Source organism: Macrotis lagotis, chromosome 5, assembly GCF_037893015.1.
Source record: "Macrotis lagotis isolate mMagLag1 chromosome 5, bilby.v1.9.chrom.fasta, whole genome shotgun sequence".
NCBI classification, from domain to species: domain Eukaryota; kingdom Metazoa; phylum Chordata; class Mammalia; order Peramelemorphia; family Peramelidae; genus Macrotis; species Macrotis lagotis.
The window spans coordinates 166842100-166856228 of NC_133662.1; the positions used below are offsets into that span (position 1 = coordinate 166842100).

The following is a 14129-nucleotide window of genomic DNA, read 5'->3' on the forward strand; positions in this document are numbered from 1 at the left end:
ATATTCTGGACTTTTTACTACCAGAAATGTAAGCAGAGCATGGGAAAGAGGTCATAGCAATCATCTGTGAAGCTGCTTGCCAGGCAAGCTACCTTATTGCAGTTGGTCAGTATGCAACCTTCATCCTCCAGGTTAATCTTGGGGCTTAGGAGTAAAAAAAAACCAAACTCATTATCTCATTATCATCAAAAAATGGGAACTCTTATAGTGTGATTTGCCAAAAAATAAAAGCAATATTTTTAGACTTTCTAGCTTTGTGGCAATTCTCAACTTAACATAAATTTTATTGTTATAAAATAATATGTGTGGCATGCTGTTTAAGAGGTATTTGAGGGGCTGCTAGGTGGCACAGTGGATACAGCACCGGCCCTGGAGTCAGGAGTACCTGAGTTCAAATCTGGCCTCAGATACTTAATAATTACCTAGCTGTGTGGCCTTGGGCAAGCCACTTAACCCCATTGCCTTGCAAAAACTAAAAAAAAAACAAAAAAAAACAAAAAAAAACAAGAAGAGGTATTCGCAGGGATAGGATGGTCTGAGTTCTGGTCCTGTGTCTTGTCTTGATATAAAATGATTATATGCACCTGAACAAGTCACTTAACCTCTTGAACTCTAAGTTGCAGAACTGAATTGGTAAAGAACTTCCTCACAAGGAGTTAACTCCAACAATGAAATCATAGATCCAGAAAAAAAGAATAAATCTTTAAAAAGACATGTGAATATTTCTAAATGTTGAAAAAGTTCAGACTGTGGATGTCTTATTTTTCCTGGCAAACATCTCAGCAATTCTATAAAAATCTAAATGTTTTAAAATCTTAGATTTACTACCAATTGCTCAACAAACATATTAAAATTTTTATTGTAATTCAGACTGAATCTAGTACTACCTGGAAGTACACTAATTTCACAATCAAATGCTTCCTCTCAAGGATCAGCCTTTTGGAACCTGTTTTATTGAATATGCTGTCAAAAAAAACCACAACCAAAAACTATAACAGCAAGGACAGCAACAACAAAAAAATGGATGAAAGTGATTCCATTTCAAAGACCTTGTGTTTTGATTTGCTTTCCCACTAGAAGTCAGTAGTATTCTATTCCATTCATACTTTTGCCTGGTACTCTTGATGGCCTCAGGCACATATTTTCAGGAGAGTTGGCCAAAGTTCAGGTTACAGTGGTGGCCAGGTGACTCTCATAGAGAGATGGAGCCTGTGGCATTTGGAGAATGTTCACATAAAGGTAACCAGATAGCTAATCTCATCCTTAAGACATTCTTTGAAATAAGAAAGATAGGTCCTTAGTAAATTCCAATCAAAACTATTTCATTGGGGTGTTGATAAATACTACAGCTGCTAAAAATATTTTAATAATGAAGATATTTTTCCTCTTCAAATTCATTCAAGAGAAACAGATTAAAAATCATTCAAAATTTAACTAGATTGAAAAATATCATTGAAGCATAAATTAATTTTTAACAAATACAGAGGATGAAGAAAAAGTTTCCATTCAGATTTATTTATATTCCTTTTCTTCATTTTTTCAACACATATTTGCTGAACATTTACTTCAAGTAAAGCAAAGGACACAAAATAATGAACATTTGATATACTTTTAGCTACCTGTAAGGGTTGAGATTTGCTCTGAAATAAAAAATACAATTTTACTTTTTCAGAGTACATTCCGTAGCCACTGCATATTGTATTTCCAGGAAGTGGAAATCATAGCTTTGCAGCATGAGTTATCATGATTCATTCATGAGAGACTTCCCTAAACAAATTTAAAAGTACAGATTGTACCCTACCCCCAAGTAGGGTGAAAACATCTTCCTATGTATTTGTATATATACAGATCATTCATATTTCTCTCAGTTTTGTTATTTTACTTGGGTGCCAATCATTAATGAAATTCAGTTTGAAAGTCTGGTAGATTTTTAGGTATAATTTAAAGAAAAAGTAATTAGGTGCCACTCTACATGGTGAGGAGCATCAAAATTCAAATCAGAAGATATGATTTCAAATTTCATCTCTACCACATTTTACTCCTTACCTAAGCCTTAAGGTAAGTCTCAATCTTTTTGGGCATCAACTTTCTCATTCGTAAAATGAAGGGGGTGGCCTTGATAACCTCTAAACTTGGAATAGTATGCTTTTTTTTAACCTACATGATTTTATAAAAACTCCAATATACTCTTGTATTAATCATCAAAATTCACCTGACAATATATTGTAAATATGTAAAGATAAAACTATAAAACCCTTAACCTGATATTTAAAGCCCTCCATTTAACTGATTCACACCTATCCTTTCAGTCTTATTTTTTTTTTAGTTTTCTTTTTTTTTAGTTTTTGCAAGGCAAATGGGGTTAAGTGGCTTGCCCAAGGCCACACAGCTAGGTAATTATTAAGTGTCTGAAACCGGATTTGAACCCAGGTACTCCTGAACTCCAAGGCCTGTGCTTTATCCACTGTGCCACCTAGCCGCCCCTTTTCAGTCTTATTTAATGAAACTTCTGTTCACATATTTTCCATTTCAATAAAACTGGTCTGGGAAGCTAAATGATGTAGTGGATTGAGTTCTGGGACTAGTCAGGGAGATTCATCTTCAAATCTGACCTCATAACTTACTAGTTCCCAGTCATATTTAGCCCTATTTGCCTCAGTTTCCTCATCTGGAAAAATGAGCTGGAGAAGGAAATGGCAAAACCATTCCAGTATCTTTACCAAGAAAACCCTAATTGGGATTATGAAGAGTAAGACATAACTGAAAAAGAACTGAAAATCAACAAAACTGGGCTGGTAACTGATTCCCCATACTTTCCATCTCTAATTTCCATGTTTTTTTTTTTGACAAAGACACTCTTTCTTTGCCCCATATCATAAAATCCCAAGCTTCTTCTACAGCTGAGAAATCACATTTTTCAAGAGATCTTTTCAGCTTTCTGAACTATTAAAGAAATTATAAATTATATTTAGAGTTGTACAAAGAATGTTTTTCTGAGAAACTGTATTGCTCAAGTAAAATGTAATCTTGAAGACAGCAAGTTTTATACTGATTCTTGATAGCTCTTACTCTGCATAAAAGCTATTGTCAGCGCAGTTTGCAAGCAAGTTGTCAGAGGAATCATGGTCCTGAAACAGTTGTTCACAGGGTCTTTTAGGGACAAACTTCTCTTTAAAACAAACACGAGTCTAAAAATGACATACATATATTCATACACATCCATACATGTATCCAAGCTAAAGGAGTTCTTTCTCTACACCCAATTTAATTCTGTGTTACCTGTTGATGGCATAATACATTCAGTTTTATGTGTCTTATTGAATTTTCTCCAAGTTTACTCTTCTTTAATTACAGGACTGCCATTATTTTTAAGATAAAGTTAAGCTTCACTTTTACTTTTCCATCCTTTTTCTAAAGCAAATTCTTTCAAAAAAAATTTCAAGTGATTTTTACCTATATACCAGACTAAGAAGTTTGGAGGACATTACTTATGGTGGCATCCAGGATTACAATTACAATAGATACTTAGAGACGTCATACAGCTCAGTAAATTTAGTAAGTCTGATAAATCCATAAGCCCCTTGTAGCTTGCTCATAGCTATCCTCTCATCTCTCCAAGTATAGCTTGGGAGTTTGACCTTCCTTAGGAAGGAAAATATTATTATCAAGTCAGTTCTCTAATTTGCTAATATGTCTACATTTTGAAATGTGCATATTAGTTATTAACATTCATCACTTTTCTTAAATGCAAAATTTTGATCTTATTAAGATTTTTTCATTTTGGAAAGTAAATTACATATATGTACACATATGTATGATTTCCTTAGTTCATAAAATAGGAAATTCAAATATAATTGCACTATATTTATTAGTATAATTTAGAAATTTCTAATTTGGGATGGCATGTTAAAATAGGAAAAGGACTTTTACAGAAACTCAAAGAGGTTAAACAAATCATAAATCAACATTTGTACAATGTCACATGGTTATTTAATCAATCCATACTTATTAAACTTTTTATAATAAAAGTTCATAGAGCTGGATATTAGTTTAATGAGTTGTAACTTTTATGAATTAATTAATTAAAAATATAAAATGGAACACAAACACCTCCCACCCCCACAACAAGCAGTTAGTTATTTTTCCTAGCTGCTTCTCATTATGAGGAAACATGACCATATTTGTCCTTTTATAGTTGGGATAATTCTTTTATCCTTGGTTAAAGTTGAATTTCATTTTCATCAAGAACCATACTTTAAATAGTTGTTAGGGAATTTTTATGAATATTTATTTCATATCCAAGCTTCTCTACAAGAGTCCTACCCCTTGCATGACCCATGGAGTACTGCAACAGCTGAAACAACGAATCATAATAGCAACGATTAATATCTTCCCTTAGTATCATTTCTTTTAGGATAAACTTAAAAAAAATATTTCCTAGAATTACATCTATGTGGCAATCTCCTTATAACAATTATTTTCTATTAAACCTTGTTATAAAACAATTATGGAACAATGCTAGCATCTAGTTAGTGTCTTATAAACTATACACAGAACCATGAAAGCTATGCACAATGAAAGAAACCCAAGTAGATTCCTGCCTTGTGACATCGCAGTTACAATCTGGGAGATCTGAATCCACACTGCCGTCCTCTGCCATCCTCACGGGGCACAAATCCTGAAACACCACCATCAAAGCTTCCACTGCCAAAAGGGACACCATGCAGACCAAAAGCCTATAGAGATTGCACGTGTATATATTTTTTTTCCTTTGCTAATGTACAGGAGTATCAAAATGTTCAGTGTAGACAAATGTTGGTAGCTTCTGTCTAATGACATGAGACTGAGCAGTGACAAGTGGTCATGTTTCTAAATAAAACTTACATTCATCAACATGTGCCAAGCTTGATCTCCCGGAATGTAGGCCAAGAGTGTAAGAAAAAAAAAAGCTCAGTGTAATCTGCAAGCAGTGGGAGCCTTATGACCCAGAGGGGAGAGAGAGAGAGATATGAAAGATAATGCTTATAAACCACCCACATGTGAATTCTTACTTATAAAAGGAATTTACATTTTGTGTGTTTTCCATAAATTAGGAAAACCTCTTTGAAAAGAGAAGTCACCCAAATACATAGAGAGTAAGAAAATAAAATTAGACAGCAAGTAACATCTGCTTTTTCTCTCTCTTGTTTACAATAGTTGTGAAAAGAACTTGTGCTAACTCTGCAACAGATTCTCTGGAGCTGAGCTGATTGTTAAATATTCAGTGGAGATGCATTTTCACTTCCGAAAAATCAGGGCTTAAATTATTGTTTGATTTTCTAGACCTAAAGTAGTGGGGGAAATTTTTAATAATTCAGATTAAATTTAGATATTTGTCTTGCATTTTTTTCCTGGAAGGCTTCTTAAATATTTACTAGCAAACCACTGGAGGAGTGGGAGGCCCAAGTTAGAAGAGGAAGAAGCAAGAAGATAGTGGAGTGAGGAGAAAACATTGCAGGGAAAAAGTATTTGCCCCTAAAAGAATGTAGGAATAAAAATAAAGATGCTACTTTATTTTTGCTTGTTGCTTTAAAATATCCTTTGCCTCCTGGCTTCTTAAATTGGGAAAGACCAGTTGAAAGAATAAGGTTTGGAAATTATTGGACATGGAAGGGATCAAACAATTTAAGGCATCACAGAATTATAGTTCTAAAGCTGGAAGGAAGTTCAGAGTTTATATTCACCCTGTTATTTTAATAATGAGGAAATTGAAGCCCAGAAAAGTTTAGTAATTCATACAGGTGATCAGTATCTCCTCATCTTATACCTGAATAGTCAGTCAATAAAAACTTATTATCTAATTTGTACCAGGCATTATGGTGAATATTGAGAATACAAAAATAAGCAAAACAAAACAAAACCAATCATTGCCTTGGTTTTGTTCAGTTGTTTCAGTCATGTCAGACTTTCTGACACCATTTGAGGTTTTCTTGACAAAGATATTAGAGTGGTTTGCCTTTTCCTTCTCCAGCTCATTAAATAGATGGGAAACTGAGGCAAACAGGATTAATTGACCTGGAAAGGGTCATACATCTAGTAAACCAGATATGAATTCAGGAAGCCTCATCTTCCAGATAACTATTGCATCACCTAGCTGCCCAGAAATGTCCTGATGTTTCCACATAAAGATTTACAAGGGATGCCACCTTGCTTAGCAGCCCATTCCTCCTTGTCCTGAAGCCTTTTTTTTCCTTTTGTACTTAAATTTGATTTCTATAACATTTAACTACTTAATTTATCAAGTAATTTCTTTAAAATTTCTTTCCAACTAAAAATGTCCATTTATTTTAAAACTGGGGATTTGGGATTTTTTTTAATTATCATTGCTTTTTCTTATCTGATATCTTTATCATTATTGCTTTTCTCATATTAGCAAAAATAATTCACCCCACTAGTATTTCTTCTCAATAGTCTTTGTAGGGAAGTATAGCATGGTAGAAAAAATAATGATTTTAGCATCAGGGTACATGAGTTGCAATTCTGGTTTTGCCATTTGGTATTTCAGTATAAAAACTGGAAAGGACCTTAGAAGTCAATAAGTGTAATCTACTTAATTTCAGATGAGAAAATTGTAGAATAAGTAGGTTCTTTGATTCTAAACATAATGAGTTTCCCTCCATATTACATTGTCATTTTACTAGCCACATGAACATGGACAAATTACTTACCCTTTCTCTGTCTCAGTACATATAAAATGCAAATAACAGTACCAGTGTTACCTGCTCTAAATGTTATGAGGAAAGTAATTTGAAAACCTTATGGTACTACATAAATAAGAATTTATTTTATTACATATTGTAATTATATTCTTATGAATTATTAGGATTATAGGAATTTTAATCTGTATCTCTAGGTTTTAGAGGTATTGATCTTCTTACATACATGCAGGCCTCTTTTGAAGTTGGGTAACTAAAACCTTACATACATAGCAGGTTAAGTATAAATGCTGAAATGAAAATAATATATTGACATTGTTTAAACACTGGAATGAATAGATACAGGATAAGAGACTGAGAAATGGAAAACTTCTTAAAAGTCTTATAATCTAACCAACTCAAATTACAGATAAGGAAATTGAGGCTCAGATGGGATATTAGCTGGGACTTAAAGGAAACCAGGGAAGTCTTAGGTGGAGTTCAGGAGGGAGAAAATGCTTAAGAAAATGACCAGAACTGAGAGATTGGAGTGTTGGAGAAATAGAAAAGAAGACAGTTGTTACTGGACTGAAGAGTATGTGACTGTGATTAAGGTATTGAGATCGAAAAGGAGGAGGGTGGGGCTAGGTTTGAATGCCAAAAAAGAACATTTTGCATTTGATCCTGGAGGCAATAGGAAAACCATGGAGTTTATCAAATAATGTGAAATGGCTGGGTCTACATTTTAGGAAAATCACTTTAGTTTCTGATTGGAAGATGACTTGATGTAGGGGATACTTGGACAGACCCATTAGTAAGTCATTACAATAATCAAGAAGCAAAGTCTTGAGAACCTGAATCAGAGTGGTGGTGGTGTTAATCAAAGGAAGGAAAGGGATATTGAAAAGATGAAATCAATAGATTTTAGCAGTAGATCAAATGGGGAGAGGGTGGTGAGAAATAGTGAAGAGTGGACTATGACTGCTAGGTCACGAGCCTGAGGGACTGGGAGGATAGTGTTCTCTATTCTTACAGGGAAGGTGGTAAGGGAGGAAGGGTTGGGAAAAAGTTGATGAGTTCAGACTTGGACATGTTGGGTTTAAGATGTCTGAGGTGGCATAATGGATAGAGCACTGGCCCTGGAGTCAGGAGTACCTGAGTTCATATCTGGTCTCAGACACTTAATAATTGCCTGTGTGACCCTGGGCAAGTCACTTAACCTCATAGCCTTGCAAAAAACAAAAGACAAAAGATGTCTGAAAGGCAGTTGGATATTGGATACCAGGAGAGAAATTGAGGAAGAATAGGTAGATGTAAGAATTTTCGCTGATGATTAAATAACTTGTTTATGCATAATAACTATTTTATAAATATTTGCTTCCATCCCTCCCTTCCAAGGGCAACTTTTTCTCAACTTTTAGCTCATACTTGAATGTCTAAGTGAATAAAAGAAATCTTCTGTTCTGCTAGACTCTCCTTGGAAATTACTGAAATTGTACTGATAGTTTGTTTGGTTAGCAACTTATACTTTCTCCCTTCTTAAATCAAAGATGTGTGCACCAGAGTACAGCAAATCTGTTCATATTTCATAGTCATTGAATGAATCTGAAAGTCAAAGGGGTCATTCTTAGTTGAAGGTCTATGGCTAGAGATTATATTGTTAATTGATGTGGGAAGAGGTGAATTTTTACCCATTATAAAAACTATAACTTACTGGGGGATGGGAGTGATTTCCCCCCTCCTCCAGTTTATATCTGTATCCCCAGGGCTTACTTAATACTGTGCTTGATATGTAGAAAGTGATCTGTATTCATTCATTACAGCTCAACTCTCCTGACTCAGTCCAATGTTCTCTCCACTATCCATGCTGCCTCCTAGGTCATAATTCTGGTTGCTAGGAGAAATCTTTCAAGTGAATGATAACAACAAATGTCCTTGAGTCATTAATGTTGGAACTATAGTAACCTCATGGGAATAGACCTTTCAAAGCATTAATAACAGAAATTATGCAAAAGATTACAACCCTATTTTATAGATTTAGTTCTGGGCTTGACAAGTTGAAGGAGAGAGGAGTGGCGGCGAAAATCAACAAGGTCCAACAAGTTGGAAGAAATGGGTCATGTACAAGCCTGTGTTATAAACAAGCAGACTGCATGCAGCTGAAGATGCTACAGATACTGTGCAGCTGAAAACTATTACTGGATATTGCTTCTCAGCCAATACACCGTCTAATGATGCACTGATAGACAAGGAAATGGAAAAACAAATTTATAAGGTCAACATGTCCTTTGGGAAGTTGTTTAGAAAAAAAAATGGATCCAATGAGGCATTACAGCCTAAAACCAACTAACCATCTACAAGTTGCTTTTCAATTTGGCATATGAGAATTAGAAAAGGACAACTTTGTTGAATAAAGGTAATAGGAAAAATTATGAGCATAAGAAACAGAGAAAATAAAACTACCAGAAAGTCTAAGCCCAAAATAATCCCTAAAATAAATAATATTCCAGTACCCAATTTCACAATTAAAACTAACATTAAAAATAAAATGAAAACACATTACAGATCATAAATCATTTTCTATACACTACACACCCACATCCACACATACCACATACATACATACATACATACATATAAACACACATAAACATGAAAACACAATTACTTTGGAAGGTAGGTAGTTATTAAAATATTTGGCAATTATCTTTTACTTTAAAAGATTAGGTAAATATTTTAATTACCTAAATCAAAGTTAATATTATATATAAAAATTTTTTGAAGAGAAATCAGAATCCTAATTTTGACTTCATGTTAATACCTCTGGGATATTTTAAGTCGCATATTTTCTACAATGTATCTTCTTTCTCAAAATGTCCCAGCAATACTATTCAATCTATTTTTTCTTATCTAGACCTGGAGGGGGGAACCTATTTCATAGCAAATGTACATAATATCTCAGCTCCACCAAAGGAAGGGAGTATTCTGGTAGATTGCCTTCAATTTGTCCTTCTGAAAGAAGTTGTTTTGATTCAAATAAAAATGAAATGAAGCTAAAAATCATAGTGAATTTTCAAATCTTAATTGGTTTGAAGTAAGCAAAGTAACACCAAAATAAGCAAAGTATTGGGAAAAAATTCCCCATAATGAAATCAAATTGTTGACTAATCTTTTTCAAGGAGTTTTGAAGATAATCTTAAATTATCAATGTTAAAACAAGCAAACAAAAACTCTTAAGAGATGATATGCATTGTCTTTTTGCCTGCTGATTCAGTGAAAACAAGAAAAGCCTTTTTCATCTCCTCAACTTCTTCCAAAGTTGGGCATCGTTTTAGAAATAAAAGTTGTACAACTCCTTTATAAGGCATCTTCAATGTCAGATTGAACTCAATGACCTTCTAATGAACCATTATGAAATGCTTTACATGTTCTGTGAACAAGTCTTCACTTGTACATGGGTTGTAGGAAAAATATTAATGAATAATATAGTTCAGATCAAAAATTGATATGAAGCAATTCTGATATTGGGACTTAGAGAAAGGAATCATTATCATTCAAATTCTTTTCTCCTTTGTGAGATAATATCCAACTCAGATCAATATCTGCCCAACAGATAATCCTTTATTATAATCATTGTTGCAGATAGTATCATAATTATGAACAACTGTTTATTTATAGCTTTAAAATCATATCAGAGTCTACATGCTTCCAGAGGGATCCTTCTTGAATTTTCTCTTTTTGGGGGGGGGGGGTTGGGGGTGGGGAAGAGGAATGAAAGGGTGAGCTCATCTCTTTGAAGAAAAAGAACACTGGATTCAAAGCCAGATGAGATGAGTCTTAGCTCTAACCCTTCTTAGGGTAATGCACTGTAACTTCTTGAAGTTTAGTTCTCATTCTATATTTATGCTTTATCTAGCTACATATGAACTTATTATATTCCCTATTAGAACATAAGCTCTCTGTGAATAGAGACTACTTAATTCTTTGTACTCTAATTCCCAGAACCTTGTATGATTCTTGGCAGGTGCTTAACAAATATTTAAAAATGGATTTATATGTAAAATGGGTATAGATAGCTTGCTATCCTTATTTCACAGGACAATGTTCTGTCAACATTAAAGTACCTTGTAAATGTGAACTACTAAAGTTCATATTGGTACTTTTTTTTTTACTATAGTAATTACTTTAACTTTGTTTGAGCCACTATGCTGAAATATATAGGACGTTCAATTCATAAGGTCAGCTGTTGAGGAGACAAAACTATGCCAGATTAATAGTAACAAAGATAAGCTTGTGAACTTTGCAGTAGCATTTCATGGACTTGATCTATTTTCTTTGGAAAGCAGAAACTAAATAAAAATATATTCTCTTGTTTATAAGGTTCCAACATTCTTTTTGTTTTTGTTTTTGTAAAGTAGTGGGATTAAGTGACTTGCTTAAAGTCACACAGCTAGGTAATTAATTATTAAATGTCTGGGGTCCCATTTGAACTCAGGTCCTTCTGACTCCAGAGCTGGTGCTCTATTCACTGCGCCACCTAGCTGCTCCTTTTCCCAACATTCTTAAAGAAATATTTAAGTGCCTTTTTTGACCCAGAACTAAACAAGTAAATCTTAGATATGTATTCTGGGGGGCCAATCAACAACTTCCTCCTTTAATATAATGAGTTAAGTCGATTAATTAATTTTTGAGAGAAATTTTAGACTAGAAGCATGAAAGAAGGAAATAAATCTTTATGTTGTATCGAGAGAAAACTTTTTCTTTCTGTTTGGGTGCAACACATTCTAAGGAAGGCAATAAGAACATTCTTTTTTACCTTGCTGCAATCAGATCCAAGAGATGTTGCCACCTGTCATTGACCTTTCCCAGCTTGTACTCTATTTCTGATGCTTTGCTTTCATGGCTAGCTTTTGCAAGTCGTTCTCCCATTTGTTGTAGTTGAATTTTGTTCTCTTCAGCAACTGCAATTTCTTCCTGATAATCCTAAATAATAAAAAACAGTCATGAAGGTGAGGAGGCTTATTTTAAATGTATTCACCTATGTACTACAAAAAAAGAATCAATTTTATAATGTTTATTTGGGAATAATTTTTTTTCTATGAGCAATTCCTCATGAATGTTAGTTCTTATTTTTTTAAAAAATCATAGTACTATTATACATAACTATAGAATGCTTAAAAACCTGTTTTGTTTTTTGATTTTATTCTTTTAAATATGTTCAATGTATCATTTAATATAATTTGCTAGTTTATGAAAATTATTATTAAAAAGACAATTGAAAATATTGGAATCATTATGCAAAACTTTAAATTAGGGTTATAAAATGCATTTGCCAAGTGTTTTGTCATTTGTCTCTTTTACTACATAATTATTTATTAAATGTGAATAATAGACAACACATGGCCAAGCCATGTGTTTGCACTGGTTTCCTAAAAGAGAGGAATGTCTCTAATGTATTCAATAAAGACTCCATTAAGGATATGTAGGAATAAATGGATAATAATTAAGCAAGATGTGGGGGGGCTGTTTGGATGTCAATCTGTGTATAATTGTTGGGGAGTACTAAACAATATGATCATAATATGAAATTGAACTCTGGAGATAAAAAATCCCTACAAGGATCTAGAATAACTCAAATATTAAATAGTTGCTAATTAAATTAGAGAGTTCTTTTTGCTAGAAAATTACATGTAGACTAAGGAGACACAAAGTTCCTTAGAAAGATGTGTTTAAATAAAATGAAATCTCAAGACATCAAAAGTTGAACATTCCATACCTTCTTAAGTTTCTCTATCATTTCTTCAATGAGGATGTCTCCATTTTGAGAAACTTTGCTTTCCATTTGAGTTAACCATTCACAAAGCTCTTTGTTCTTTTCACTGAATATAGCCCATTCATTCAATCTCTCATTAACCTGTTGTTGACGTAAAGATATCTGCCAGAGTTGTAATAGGGAGAACAATGAAAAGGAAAATGAGGGAGAAAGAGGCAGTAGACAAGAGGGAAATGGAGGAGGGAAAGGAGAGAAGGAGGGAAGGGGGGAGGGAGGGAGGGAGGGAGGGGGAGAGAGAGAGAGAGAGAGATAGAGAGAGAGAGAGAGAGAGAGAGAGAGAGAGAGTTTAGTAAGTATTGAACTTTTGATAGAATCATTAAGAGGCAGGAAAGCCTTAAGGAGGAATCTAAGGTGGTTTTGAATATGGGATAAAGTGTGTTCTAAGAAGTTTTTATAGTTTTACACTTAGTCACGGTCTTGATTTCTAGTATTGGCCAGGGCAGCCATGTGGTGCAAAAAATAGATGTTGATCCTTGAGTCAGAAAGACTCCTCAAACCTAGACTCAGACAGTGTAACCCTGATCAAATAACCCTATTTGCTCAGTTTTCTGTAAAATGAGCTTGAGTAGGAACTAGTAAACTTCTGCAGTATCTTTGCCAGGAAATCCCCAAAAGTAATCATAAGGAGTTGGACATGAATAAAAAAGCAAAAAAAAAAAATCTAGTACTGGCTGTACCACCATCTTCTTGTATAATCTTGGTCAAATTATTTTAAGGGATAAGATTAGATAAGAAATTCTTTTACAACTCAAAAAGTCAATGACTATATATGATCCCCTTATTTCAACATAGATTTAAGTTATAGTTGTTAGAAGTCACCTATTACATTCCCCTTCTTTTACACATGAGATTAAGCAACTTGCTCAAGATGATACAAAGGGGAAATGAAAGATCTGAAATTTGAATCCAAAGTTTCTGACCCCAAAACCTGTACTCCTTCAATTTTATCATGAATATCCTAGGGCTATCAAAGGCTAAGAATATGCAAGAGGCTCCATTTAGGAGGAAAAAAAGGCATCATATTATTTGGGGCAAAGCTTGTCTAAATAAAGGCATGGGCAGCTGATTTCCTTTAAGGAAATTTAAATGTCCTCTAGAAGACTCTCATTAAAAAATAAAAATTCTCCCAATTTTTCTGAACTTATGTCATAATGTCCACTTGTTAAAGACGCCATTAATTCTCCTATAGACTATTATAATAGTTTTTACACTATATATATATATATATATGTGTGTGTGTTTATACATATACACATTTATATATATATAAATTTATTTATTTCTTATTCCAACAGCTTTTTAAAATATATATAAATACATTTATTTATTTCTTATTCTAACTACATGCAAAGAAAGCTTTCAACATTCATTTTTTTGTAAGATTTTCAATTCCAATTTTTCCCCCTCCCTTCCCTCCCCTCTTCTCCTTGGCAACAAGTATTCTGATATAGGTCATACATATATAACTATTACATATATTTCCATATGTCATGTTGTAAAAGAAGAATCAGAGCAAAAGGGAAAAAAAAAAGCCTGAAACAATTTTTTAAAATGTAAAATAGTATGCTTTGATCTGCATTCTGATCATAATTTTCTCTGGATGTGAATGGTTTTTTCCCCAT

The 14129-nt window shown here is 33.6% G+C and overlaps 1 protein-coding gene across 12 annotated transcripts in view; it reads right to left on the bottom strand.

Annotated features, from left to right (window-relative positions):
• Window positions 1-14129, bottom strand: part of SYNE1 (spectrin repeat containing nuclear envelope protein 1) — a 598518-nt gene that overhangs the window by 46211 nt on the left and 538178 nt on the right. For 11 of the 12 annotated variants that reach the window (XM_074187858.1, XM_074187854.1, XM_074187849.1 and 8 more), the window contains 2 exons: window positions 12451-12609; window positions 11491-11657 (listed from right to left, as the gene is read on the bottom strand). In XM_074187858.1, coding sequence (XP_074043959.1) covers window positions 11491-11657; window positions 12451-12609 — 326 coding nt within the window. Of the gene's footprint in view, window positions 1-4601; window positions 9396-11490; window positions 11658-12450; window positions 12610-14129 lie in introns of those variants that run through there. The other variant, XM_074187857.1, reaches the window with a different exon arrangement.